At 33.6% G+C, this 13423-nt stretch overlaps 3 protein-coding genes across 12 annotated transcripts in view; all 3 read left to right on the top strand.

Annotated features, from left to right (window-relative positions):
- The window catches only part of LOC113109179 (dystrophin), a 103271-nt gene extending 100731 nt beyond the window's left edge, over positions 1 to 2540 (top strand). For 4 of the 9 annotated variants that reach the window (XM_026272836.1, XM_026272828.1, XM_026272818.1 and 1 more), the window contains 2 exons: positions 448 to 540; positions 2231 to 2540. In XM_026272836.1, coding sequence (XP_026128621.1) covers positions 448 to 540; positions 2231 to 2328 — 191 coding nt within the window. In that variant the 3' untranslated portion in view covers positions 2329 to 2540. Of the gene's footprint in view, positions 1 to 447; positions 541 to 1654; positions 1681 to 2230 lie in introns of those variants that run through there. The other 5 variants (XM_026272852.1, XM_026272843.1, XM_026272867.1 and 2 more) reach the window with 3 other exon arrangements.
- The window catches only part of LOC113109348 (myb-like protein U), a 972647-nt gene that overhangs the window by 354641 nt on the left and 604583 nt on the right, over positions 1 to 13423 (top strand). The gene's annotated exons all lie outside the window — the stretch shown is intronic.
- On the top strand, positions 5277 to 9964 carry LOC113109769 (interleukin-10 receptor subunit beta-like). Of its 2 annotated transcripts, XM_026273530.1 has the most exons (8): positions 5280 to 5642; positions 6813 to 6930; positions 7174 to 7340; positions 7447 to 7601; positions 7801 to 7963; positions 8187 to 8308; positions 8998 to 9204; positions 9291 to 9433. In XM_026273530.1, the coding sequence occupies exons 1-8, from the start codon at positions 5573 to 5575 to the stop codon at positions 9312 to 9314; spliced, it is 1026 nt and encodes a 341-aa protein (XP_026129315.1). In that variant the 5' UTR covers positions 5280 to 5572; the 3' UTR covers positions 9315 to 9433. The 2 variants fall into 2 exon arrangements, with proteins under 2 accessions (XP_026129305.1, XP_026129315.1); XM_026273520.1 differs by having other exon boundaries at positions 5277 to 5642; positions 8998 to 9964.

Genomic DNA, 13423 nt, shown 5'->3' with positions numbered 1-13423 from the left:
TTAAACAGACTGCATGAAAGCAACATGCACATTACAGCATCTTAAACCGTTTTATAATGTCTGCCTTTGATACATTTTTGTTTCATTGGTTACATTTTTTTTTTTACTTTGGCCAGAGTTCTGCTTTGATGTAAAATTGACTTTTTTTGAGCGAAACTTGACTGGTTAAATGCTAATCTCTTCTCGTTTCACATACAGATGGCTCCAAAAGTCAGGTTTTATGCAAGCCTTAAAATTCAGTGACAGAAAAATCTATCTTAAAATGCAGCCTTCTGGATTTCATTGTTTAGTCAAATTGTTAAAATGGTTTTTGAATTTGTAGTGAACGTTTTAATAAATTTCGAATGGAAACACCACTTCTGTTTGAACATGGAAGGTCATGGGCAGCAGGACAGTCTCCAGGGTGTTTAAGGTCAGCTGTAATTGGGTGACTGCTGTGTGTTTCAGGTGATGATGAGCTGTCCAGTCCCTCCCAGGATGCAAGCACTGGATTAGAGGACGTCATCGAGCAGCTCAACAATTCCTTCCCCCACAGCCAAGGTGAGAATCCAGCTCCACCGTCTGATACAAACACTTCTGCTAATCAAGCAAACTGATGCAGATAGTCTCAAACCGGCCAACAGTTATGAACCCCATTCACTATTCTCCGCTCTTCAGAGGCGGAAGTCATCATATTTGGGTAAACTTCTATAGCGGTGAACAGAAGCTACAACGAATATATTTTTTAGTTCTCATTCGTTCAAATGGCAAAATAATTCAAAATTGTGTTTCTGCGACTTTCTAAAAGACAAAATCTGAAGAAACTGATTATTTCGGTCAGAAGAGAGAAAAATGCCTAATTTGGCTAATTTTGGATTCCTCTTTGAGCAATGTGAAAAAATAAGTATGGGTTTGCGGTGCACACAACCTGTACATTTCACTGACCGACTGCTTTCCTTCTCTTTGCATGATTAAACCGCTAAATGTTTCTTATGTTTCTTTTATTTGTTGGAAATAGATGGAAGACTTTTTTGTTCAAATATAATACATAAAAATGTGATTTTTAAAGAACAGGGCAAGTCTTTCAACTTTAAGCAAAACCTAAAAAACAAAGAAATGAACATTGATGAATGTTCTACTTCAAGCGGTTTCTCTTTTTAACAGTGACTCTTAACAGGATATGTATTGTGAGAAGCACAAAATTAAAAATGCATAAAATAAAAAACCTTACTGATTACCGTATTTTCCAGATTATAAGTCACACTTTTTTCATAGTTTGGCTGGTCCTGCGACTTGTAGTCTTATTTATCAAAATTAATTTGACGTGAACCAAGAGAAAACATTACCATCTCCAGCCGCGAGAGAGCGCTCTATGCTGCTCAGTGCTCCTGTAGTCTACACTGAAAACATAGAGCGCCCTCTCGCGGCTGGAGACGGTAATATTTTCTCTTGGTTCTTTATAAATGCGATTTATAGTCCAAGTGCGACTTACATATGTTTTTTAGATAATTAAAGCATTGGACTATATAAATATCAGTTATATATGATCCTCCATGATGTCCTGTTGCATTCATTGTGCTGGCATTACAGATCCTGTTAAGATTCAGTCTAACTGCCTATCCCCATACTCCCAACTTTACTGATCTTTCTTATTTCCTGTTTTCCTCTGTCTAAGGAGGTGGACGGCTAAACCCATGAGAGGTTAGTATTGTTATTAACCCTTTCCTGTTTTCCATCCTTACTTATCCACTTTAACACTGATTTAAAGAAGTCTCTTGCTCACCAAACCTGCATTTATTTGAAGTAAAAACAGTAATATTTTCAATTTCTTGTCTTCAGCTTCAGCACATGATCTTTCAGAAATCTTTCTAATATGCTGATTTGCTGCTCAATTAATATTTCTTATCAGTGTTGAAAACAGTTTTTCTACCTAATTAAGTTGGTTGACATGACCCCACAAGAAACTCACATTTACATATTTTGTTTACACATTTATATATTCTGTTCTTAATATGGAATTAAAACATGCACATTCGCTTGACTGACAGAATGCCAGTGAAGTTGTTCATATGAAATCGGTGTGAGATTGCAACTGTAAAATTGTACGTGTAAACACCCACCCTCAAAACTATCTGAAATATGTCTGTCATATACACTGTTCTCTGTATTTTTAGCAGCATTTGCAATAGTGCATTTAGTGTTCGTGCATGTGCAAGCACTGACATCAGATTTTGTTTTTCATCTCCCGCAGGTCCTAATGTGGGAAGTCTTTTCCACATGGTTGATAACATTGGACATGCCATGGAGTCGTTGGTTAATGTAATAACTGAGGAGCAGGATTTAGACTGAAGAGGTCTTCTCCTAGTTGCATGCTTTTGTAGTGTCAACAACTGGCCAGGATATGTTTACAATGGAAATATAAATAAAAATCTATTTTTCTGAAGGATCGCGGTTCCACATTGTAAATTTAATCTTTAGTAGTTTCATTAGTTTCTTACAGCGAGTCTAGAATTGTTTATTAATGATAAAAACAAAGGTTTTTTAAAATCTATGCAATTGTACAAAAAAACGACAACAGGTGTGTGATAACGTGTAACATTGCGTGCCATGCCTTTGTACAGAGGGGAGCACATTTAAAAAAAAAAAAGGGTTTTATCTAAATGGGTGACTGAGTATATGCAGGGGTGCTTTATCAACTCATTTTGTTTGTAACAAAATAACAAATGCATATTAAAAGGCAAGCCCGTTATACTTGTGCGTGTTTGTGTGTGCGGTAGAGTGTGTGTGTTTGAAACCTGTGTAATCCGTCCCATTCAACTACTGCAGACAACATGAAAAGAAAACACACTTTTGTCATGTTTTAAATATATATATATATATATATATATATATATATATATATATATATATATATATTAGATATCCGAATTAAGGTTATATACTGTCTACCTCACAGAAATTAACTTTCTTCATGCTCTTTCCGTGCTTAATGAAGCAATAAGAATCATGATCATAATATTTATATTTTAATTACAACTCTCGTGCTAGAGATATTTTTATGGAATCTTGTTGAATGTAAACTCAGAATTCAGAGAAGGTCAGTTGAAATAAAAAGTTGCAATTATCATTAAAATATAGTTGTGTGATGTAAACTCAGAATTGGGAGTAATGTCTGAATTCTGAGTTAATATCTAGCATTTCCTTTTTTTTTTTTTTATTATTATTATGTTTTTTTCCGAATTGTGAGAACAAAAGTCTGAATTGTGTGATGGAAATGTTGGAAATGAGCTTCCATACATTTTAGCCCGTGTTTCAGAATGAAAATGTATTTAGTATTTAAATCGAATGGTGTTCGTTCTTTTTCCATACTTGAAAAAATTATGAGAAAAGTACAGTACATCCAACCCATTTTACAGAACTGGGATTAAGCATGAAGTTTAAAACTAAGGAGATCACAGTGACAACAGTGCTAATGATTAACCTCTAATAATCATTATCAGCTTGCAGTATATTGGCATGTTGGAATAAATGGTAAATGAAAGATCATGCATACTCATTGTTCTAATAATACGATGTCTAACTTCAAATGTTCATCTGAGGTTATTTGTTTGTCATCTAAATATGCTAGAGAGCAATGGCATGGTATACAGAAATGAGTAAAACATCAGTTTGTTGCTGTGTGATGGAGATGTTTGTCTTTTAATTAAACCTTTATGCTTTGTGTGAATAAATATATAGAAATAAATGAGAATTATATATTGTATGCACAACCGTTATAATTACAAACATATTTGCACCTTGGAGATGAGCATGTCCAGAGTACTGCATTTTTATTTCTGAGATGCTCTATTTGATTCTAACTCTTGTTTTGAAATCATGCATATTATTTGTAATTGCGAAAGGAATATTTTACCAGACAATGAAATGTAATTGTGATTTTCTTAACTTGCCGCTGCATTAGTTGATAAAAATGGAAACCCATTTTGGCCACTGTTTGTCTTTCTTGATGGATTTGCTTTGTCACAGTGCATTATCATCTGACATACTCAGCAATATTTCTACTGAAAATGTCTAGGAGAAATAAATGTTCGATAATTAAAAGGAAGTCAAGCTACCGTGGTACTATAAAGTGAACATGGTTCAGTGGAATTATGTCATTCATGAAATAGGTAAAAGTAAAAATAAATGCTATTTACATCATGAATATGTTTTTTTGAAAATCTTAAATTCTAAACCATTTAACATTACAGTCTGAATTTATAGCCGATTTTTTTATTTTAAATATTGATTTATCAGTCAATGTATTTGTACCCTATACCACAAAGTACCGTAATTTTATGAATAATTGTATTTTAATTCAGTTCGCATGTATTTGTATAGCGCAGAATACATATCTTTTGAAAGCAGCTTTACCGAAAATTAATGTATTTTCATTGTTTTCAGCAATTTTCAAGAAGTTGTATTAATACAATTTCTCTTTTTACACCGTTTTAATATGGGTTACCACCACAGAGGCCAGAACACGACGCACACAAACGGAAGTTAGAAACCATCATGGCAACACTTACCGGTGGATAATTGAGAAACAATGTACATAATAAAGACAATTTTTAAGTCTCTACACTATTTACAAAAGTAAAACAGAGGATGGAACTCAACCTTTTACTAAAGTTTCTAATACAAACACAATGTGTATCACGTGACTTGCTTGCCTGTCCTCTTCCCTAACTTTGAAAATACTTTTAGAGAGCGCTTCTACTAGAAAGCAACTTATAAATAGGCTAACTTATAGTCAGTTTTGTCAATTTCGCAATGTCAGTAAATCAGCTGCAGTAATGTTCACTCCAATTCCCGCTTGGCCCAAAATGTCTGTCAGGAAACCTCTCATAAATGCGGTGATCATCAGGTGATTACTTGGATCAAAGGCATGGCACTGTAAAAGTGAAAGTAAAAGCAGAAAAAGAGAGATCTAAACAATAGGCTACATACCGGCACGTAACGGGGATTTATGATTGGATTTTCTTGACTTAGTGAGAAGTCTAGCAGCTGCATTATGAACTGCATAAATGCTTCACACTTCTGTAATTGAATGGCGAGAAGTAACACATTAACCCTTTGGGGTGTTGAGCCAGTTTATTTCCAAACCACAGGAGAGTTTCCCCGTTTTCCCCTCTGTAGTCATCAATTTTACTTTCCAAGAATATATATATATATATATATATATATATATATATATATATATATATATATAGGTACAATAGAAATTATTGGTTTAAAAAAAATAATAATTACTTTTTCTTTGTTGTTTTTTTGGTCAATCTGCATGTAAATTAGCATATCAGTTATATCGATGTCAACATTTGACAAAAAAAAAAAGCAAATACACAAATAAATACTGTTTTACTAATTCTCAGCATTTTTATCCTTCATGATCTTTGTCTGTTGTGACAAGTGTTTTTATTTTTTCATTAACCCCATTTCAAAGAGGAAGCTGTTGAGTCATGTTGCTCCTGTTCCCCTTGAGCACATGACAGACAGACACTGAAGTTTAAAAGATCCCTGCCACTGCTTGCACCTGCAGTGATTGTCAGTCATGTCTGCGAAACTCTGTCTGTGGGCTCTCATATTCTTTGTGACAAAAGATGTGCACCCCAACTATGCTGGTGAGTAATTGCATGCTTATTTATGATTATAATTATTGATTTTAGGTAACCAGTTGAATTTTTTTTAATTAATTAATTTGACCATTAGAAAATGTAATGATAATAGTGTAATAGTGCTATATATATATATATATATATATATATATATATATATATATATATATATATATATATATAATCTAATCTTCAGTGTGCATTAATAAGCCTCCCAAAAGTATTTAGACTCCTTCAAATGTATGAATGTCTATTTATATATATATATATAGAGAGAGAGAGAGAGAGAGAGAGAGAGAGAGAAAACAAAGTACACTTTCCAAGTTAAATATAAAGTATATGTTTTATATGGTAAAACAAATGTAGGTATTTAAACACTGGTTGTCAAAGGTTAGTGGAACACCAATCTAATAGCAACTGATTAAAAGGAACTTTTAAAGTTAATTCTGTGCATAGAATCATTTGTTTGCGGATGCCATTTCTTCAGAAGAGTTATTTAGTGCAGTGGGTTTCAAACTGGGTCACGACCAACTGGTGGGTAGCAGAGAGGAAAAAGAGATGTTGCACAAAGTGTAAATATGTTGCACAAAGATACATGTTTATACTTAAAGATACATGCAGTTACAAAAGTCACAGATTAAAGCAGTATTTCTTGTGGACCTATTGAACATGAAAAGGGGAAAGTTCCCCTCCAAACAAGTGAAGAGCTGTGTTTGTAAGAATCATTAAAGTGTTTAAACCTTTGCTTCTCTCAAAAATATAAGTTCATAATCTTGAACTCTTCCATCAAAATCCATCTATATTTTTCTGTAAAACTGTTTTTAGATTTAAATGGTGCTTCATCTGTGCACATTTCTCTCCTGATTCAGAGGAGATAACTTTTTCACTGGAGAAAGCAATATTTCAGACAGTGGACCTATTTTTAGCCAGAAGCAGTGATTTGAAGTTAATATATATATATATATATATATATATATATATATATATATATATATATATATATATATAATGTCTTTATCAGCTGTTTGGACTCTCGTAATACTTTATATACTTTATAATAATCCAAATACTTTATGGAGTACTTTATATATAATATAATTCTTTATAAAACAACATTATCAGACGATAAATGCTGTATAATGTATTACTAAGATTGGTCATACTGTTTTACTTTAGAAGCAAATGTGGCTGCACCCCAGAATGTGATGGTGACTTCTGTCAATATGGCTGCAGTTGTTGAATGGACATCTCCACACAATCCCATGAGGAACGTGACATACACGGCAAGATATATGTAAATATCACTCAAAATACATCTTAAATACTCCAATATAGAAGAAAAAACAAATGCATGCATGCCATTATGAAATAAACCCATCATAACTAGCTAAAAGGCATTGAACTATGGTTCTGCTGGAATCTGAGCTTTTGCAGAAGTTGAAAAGAATAGGGCTATTCTACTTGCATGAATAACATATTTGCCTTACATGCTTGCAAAAATATTTTGTCTGTTGTGTTTGTCATCCTGTCCTTGCAGCCTGAAAAACAATGTGTCTTCCATCTGCGTGAACACCAGAGAGCTGAAGTGTGATGCAGGGAGACTGCCATCTATATTTGGGAGGTACATTTTTCAAGTGCGGGCAGAGGATCAAGGAATGTTCTCTAAATGGGTTGATACAGCCATATTTAAACCAAATAAGCACTGTAAGTGAGAATCAGCTCTATGTTTGCACTATAAACTCTGTTGTGTTGTTAAGTCCATATAATGTTCATAAATAATAATTATATGAACTACTTTGCACCCCTGTAGCTATCATAGGACCCCCTACTGTGCATCTTGTCATCCAAAGTAATACCTTGGATGTGCACGTCCAAGCTCCAGTGATGAAAGTGGGCAATCTTGCAGAAATTTTTTCTCAAATGTCCTACATCATCAGACATTGGACCGAAGGCTTCGAAGAAGAGGTATAAAAATGCATGTATTCTTCTGTAACAGTGGAATTTTCACAAGCTTCTGTCCTCATATAATGAACAAAAAAATAATCTATTTCCATTTCTTTTCATATATATATATATATATAAACTATTGTGAAGCCACAAACAAAAAAAAAAAAATATTTTATAATTATCTTCAATAACCATAAGATGAACTTTGTCCCTGTAGGCAGTGGAGAAGACGGTTGCTGAAACCAAAGAAGATTATGTTAAACTGAGTATTAAAGGACTACATTTCTGGAGCAGATATTGTGCTCAGGCTTTGGTGATTCCCAAAGGCTACAGAAATGTCAAACATTTCAGTACTGCCGTATGTGTGACTAACACATCTGGTAAGTGTGTCTTCACCTGCAAAATATTTCAATAATTAAAGCAATAATCATACAGTCATGTATATATTCAACAAGATTAAAATAGATTAAGAATTTATCAATAATTCAAGTGACTCAAAAGAATTGTTTCCTTTTGAGAAGCTACAAGGAGGATCCCAAGGTGCCAATCTCTCTCTCTCTCTCTCTCTGTGTGTGTGTGTGTGTGTGTGTGTGTTTGCATTAGTGCTCATCAGCTGTGTGATTGCTGCTGCCATCCTTCTTTTTCTGGCAATCCTGGCCGCTTTGCTGATCTATAAAGTGTACCGATTCCTGTACCCGAAAACCAACCTACCAGAACTTCTCAAGGTATGGATCTCCTGTCATTCCACTACGTTTTATATATGTGTAACATACACAACTTTTCTTATCTGACCATAAACATTTTTGGATTAGATTTAGACATTTTAAAATGTTAAAATTAGCTTTCATTTTTATATTTTCATTCATTTTGATTTGTTTCAGCACAATTGTTTTAATTTTTAATGCTTTTGTCATTTTTTTATTTGTTTTATTTATTTCTGCATGTTTTTATTTTATAAAGGGTATTCAGCTTAAACATATTTCAGCTGCACTGTAAAACATTGTTTTTTAAAAAGTTATTAAAGTACATTTTACATTAAAATACTTCATATATAATATAGGAATATTTCAGTCTTTTTACTTCAAAATGTCATGTTTCATTGAAATTTCTTTGAAAGTATTTGTAAAATTTACTAGCAGTTGAATAATTATATATATATATTTTTTAAATAAAATTCTAAGTCGTTAAAAATAAAGATTGTTGGAGTCCATTTTACAAGAAAATAGCATTTCAGGTTTTCTACTTCAGAATTTCAGTTATTTGTTATGTCTTTGTGATTGTTTGTAAAATGTAATGGTGACTAGGCAACCTTTATCATTTTCATATAAGGTTTATGTCAGCTTTATTTAAATTACTGAAAAGAGTCATTGTTTTAGTACACAATATTGTTTAAAAACCATATATTTCTTTCTAGAATCTATTCGTACCATCATTTTGGAATGCTGAGGCAACCCATCATTCAGCACAGCAGAAAGAACAGCATGATAAAATCAGTGCCATATCGGAGGAACATCTATATGAAGAGCTCAGCGAGAAAAGCAAGATCTCCGAGGACAAGGACTCTGGTTTGTCGTCTGTTCTCGGCCCAATTCAAGAGGTGGAAGAGGACTACAAACTCCTGGTGAACATAAATCATGCACCTATTTTTTACTCTAACCATCTCTACCCGTTATGCTTGAAAAACTCATTATTTACTCATTCAAACAGCCCCTGCTTCGAAGGCTCCACTAGCACTCAGTCTTGTTACTACAACATAGCTGACGCAAGCTCTGAGCCGAGCATCTCTGAGGGTGTTTGCTGAAGTCATCAATAAGCTGAGATGAACTTATTTACTTAAGAATGATCTTGATTATCACAAGTATATAATTTATATATATATATGTTATGTATATATGTATAACTGCAGTGGTGCAATGGCTGTCTGTTGTATATAATTTCTTGCATTGTTTATTGTGATAATTATTGAATGTACTTTCTGAGAAACTGATATCATTGTATGCCTATAAATGGTTGTATTGTTTTCATAAAATAGTGAAATATGTAATAAATAAATAAAATAAAATTGAATTGTTCTTACCTTTTGGCCCAGTTAATTTAATAGTTGTATCATATTGTTAGCACTAAACTTCACACATACTTATGTTATGTAAGTGTTAAGTAAGTGTTTTTATATTTCTAATCAATTTCATTTAGGTCTATAAAATGATTAGCCCCCCCCCCCCTTTTTTTTTGGTTTCATGAAAAACAAATAGAAAGTTTAGGCACCCTTTGAAGAATCTGTGAGAATGCGAGTAGTTTTCAAAAAATAAGAGAGATCATACTAAATGCATGTTATATTTTATTTAGTACTGACCTGAGTAAGATATTGCATATAAAAGATTTCACCCCCCAGCTCTTAATGCATCTTGTTTCCTTCTGGAGCATCAGTAAAGGTTTGAATCTTTTTAAATAGTTGTGTTTGAGTCCCTCAAATGTCTTCAGTCTGAAAAGATGCATCTCAAAATCATAAAGTCACTGCTGGAAAGGGTTCAAATATGCAAAGATGCTGGAAAACTGAAGAATCTGCAGGACCTTAAAGATTTTTCTGAAGACTGCTGCTCAGTTTAACTGTTCAGAACAAACAAGGGACTCATGCAAAACCATCACAAAACAGAAAGACAGCCGAGGATCATCAGGTGACAGAACACAGTATTAAGAACCAAGGGTTCCCAAACTTTTGAGTGGGGTTATTTTAACAATTTCAGCAATTTTTTGTCTTGCGGACTAAATGTTAATATCTTTTATGTACAATATCTTATTCAGGACACTACTAAACAAAAAATAACATGCATTTAGTATGATTACAACTCATTTTTCCCCAATTCATGCCCCCCCCCCCCATTTACATATTCTATACCTCTTTTATACCACTCATCTACCTTTCTTCTAGTTCTGTACATTATTAGAGAAACTTGGATGTTTTGATGAAATGGATGTTTAAGCACTTGTGTTCTTAAATGGCTTTTTAAAACCTGTTTTCCTACAAGAATTTGTATTCTCAAACCAATGCTTGTACAACATTACTTGAATTTATTTCAATAAAGTTGTTACATTTTTGAGAAGACCAGTTACAAATCTCTTTATTATGAGCTGATTTTAGTTTTCTTGAACTGATAATGTAAAATAGTAAGTTGTTTTAAGTTGAAACAACAAATGACCATTAGTTTAATAAATTGTTAAATTGTAAAACGTAACTTCTTGAGTTGAAACAGAGTATCTCACATTTTTAAGGCAGCAGGTGAACTTTCGTTTATAAGTTTAATCAATGTGAAATGTTTTACAGTGAAATTACAGAACACCTAAACCAATGGATTTCAAATAAAACTCTTTGTTTGATGGCGACGTTGTGTGGTTTACAGTATCATCAGCCTCTGACTTCCGGTAACGTTACGTGTTTAAACCTTTCACCAGAAATTTCCCCCGTTATTTGCTTTAATATGAATAGAAATAAATGTGTTTTTTTTTTTCAATTAAACAAAACTTTTATGTCAAAATGTTTAAAAATAATCTATATTCCATGTAGTCTCTCATATCAACTGAGAGAATACATGGAATATAGAATATTTATAAACTACACTACTCAATGAATATTTTTCTAATGTTTGTTTCTTAAACATTACGCCTGTAGCTGACTAACAGGCCACTAACGTAACTGGTATCTTAAGAAACTGATGTGATTTCACATTAATGTATAATTGTGTCTTTGTGTGTAAATTTTTCAGGGGCTTTTGCCAGACCGAAGAGTAACAGTGTAGTTCAGGCTGAACTGCATTTCAGTGGCTTTGAAGTAGGAAAGGTTCTGGTTGGTTTTTCACTTCTTGTTATAAAAGAATACAATTCATGTCTTGCATGCAAATGTTTGTGGAATGTTTACATGGTAGACATGGTTTAGTTTTGACTTCTTGTTTGGGTCATTGATCTGAAACAAAAAAATTCATTGATCCAAAAAGTTTTCACTGGAGAATTTTGATAGAACTCTGTGGTCAGAGGAAAACACTTCATGTTGTTACTGAAAGAAACGTGACAGAGCGGAAAGAATATGGGAGGAAGTATGATGTAATGTTAAAAGCTGTTGTTGTTTATTCCCAAGAAACTCATCAATATGTTTTGGAGGTGCTCGATGTCCGTATTTTACCCCCTTTAACAAAGCATTTCCAAATTAAGTACATAAAAAAGGTAACCATCAACCTACTGTATTATTTTTCTAATATTCGAGGATATTTTAATATCTGAAAACAAACAGCAAAGAGCTGAAAAAAAATTGAAAAAAAATAAATGTTTAAGCTGTATTTCATTATAATATATATATGTTTTTTATAAATAAAATAAAGCTCATTTTAGGAGGCAAGTAGGCACACTGGCAGACTGTCCAGGAACCTAACAAAAAGCAAAAATAGCTAAAAAAAAATAAAAAATAAAAGATTGCAGTGTGTTAGCAATGCCAAATGCAATATGTTCAAAGCACTCATAGCACTTTAGCAACGACATAGCAACATCCTTAATGATCAGATGCTTTTTGCACAAACATGAATGGCATTTGTGTTTTCTGTGCCTCAGTAAACCTGAAGGAAACGGCAAAGATGATGATCATTTGGTTGAAGAGCAGAAGACTTCTGATGGAAAACCTCCAGCTGTTACTTCCCATTATGAGCTTAAAACGACTCCCTCCTGGGAGAAGGTATTCTGAAACTTATGTCAGTTTGAAAAGATCAGCTTCAATCACGGTGTATTTCACTGCTGGTTTGGAGCTACTCCTGCTGGAGGACAAGCCAAGCCATGCTGTTCACCAGCAAAAATATTGCTCTTTCAAGCTGAGTAAGACGACCAGAATCCAAAACAGAAAACAAGGTCGTGCTGTTTTTTTTCTACAGGGTCTGAAAAGTTTTCAGCTGTATAGATGCAGGAATTTGAATTAGCTTAGGTCAGTTTCATTTTGGCCCAAAAGCAGTCTGCAGAGAGAGGTTTTGTGAGACAAATTTAAGCTTATTGAATTGAATTTGATTTGACTTCATACCATCAAAGCCATCAAATGTGGGAAACATACACAGAATTACTCTCATAAACCTGCAAAGCCTTTAGTTGTGGTATTGTTTAAAGCATGCAGTTTCTATATTACAAGTTTATTAGATAAAAAATATACAATGACATGATCAGTGTTAGTAATACTACTACTAATTTAAATTAATAGAAAAATTAAAGCATTGTTTCTGGTTGAAGCATACAATCATATTTTTCTGTTTTTGCTCTTATAGGGTAGCAAAAGGAAGACCAAACCTGATCCTCAACTGTAGGTATCCACCACAGATACAGATACACATACAGGACTCGTTAAAATGCTTCTCCAGCCACAAAACTAAATGAGATACAAGGTCCTCCGGGAGGGTAAGAACACCATTCCTCATCCAGAGAGCCTCTGAGGTGCATGTAAAGATCTAAAACCCAGGAAATGAACGTTTGGTAAAGGCTACAGTGTCTGTGTGCTGGAATGCTGATGTTTCCACCAGGCTTTTTAACTGGAATTGGTCACGCAGAGTGATGTTTTTGCCCCTACAAAAGACAAAGAGTTATGGTGGTCCACCAGTATCAAACTTCCACTTTAAAGCAAAAACTTTCCCGGACCTGCATGGAAATTGCTGATCTAATCTGGTCCTTTCAGCAGAGAGGAGCTTAGAGAATAATAAATAGCACTCCATTTAATAGTCTCCCAATTACATGCCCCTTTTACAAGTTACCCGACCTGAAAATGGCCATTTACAGTGGAGCGTTTCTGGTCTTCTAAGGCCATTCTTTTTTTGTATGTA

Source organism: Carassius auratus, chromosome 1, assembly GCF_003368295.1.
Source record: "Carassius auratus strain Wakin chromosome 1, ASM336829v1, whole genome shotgun sequence".
NCBI classification, from domain to species: domain Eukaryota; kingdom Metazoa; phylum Chordata; class Actinopteri; order Cypriniformes; family Cyprinidae; genus Carassius; species Carassius auratus.
Note: the sequence above shows the minus strand (reverse complement) of the source record. Positions and strands in the feature narration are given on the sequence as shown.

Excerpts from the sequence above, each read along its gene's own strand:
- LOC113109769 (XM_026273520.1), top strand. The coding sequence starts at position 5,573 with ATGTCTGCGAAACTCTGTCTGTGGGCTCTCATATTCTTTGTGACAAAA. Across the intron at positions 6,931-7,173 it reads ACATACACGGCAAGATATAT|CCTGAAAAACAATGTGTCTT; the intron begins GTAAATATCACT and ends CTGTCCTTGCAG. Across the intron at positions 7,341-7,446 it reads ATTTAAACCAAATAAGCACT|CTATCATAGGACCCCCTACT; the intron begins GTAAGTGAGAAT and ends GCACCCCTGTAG.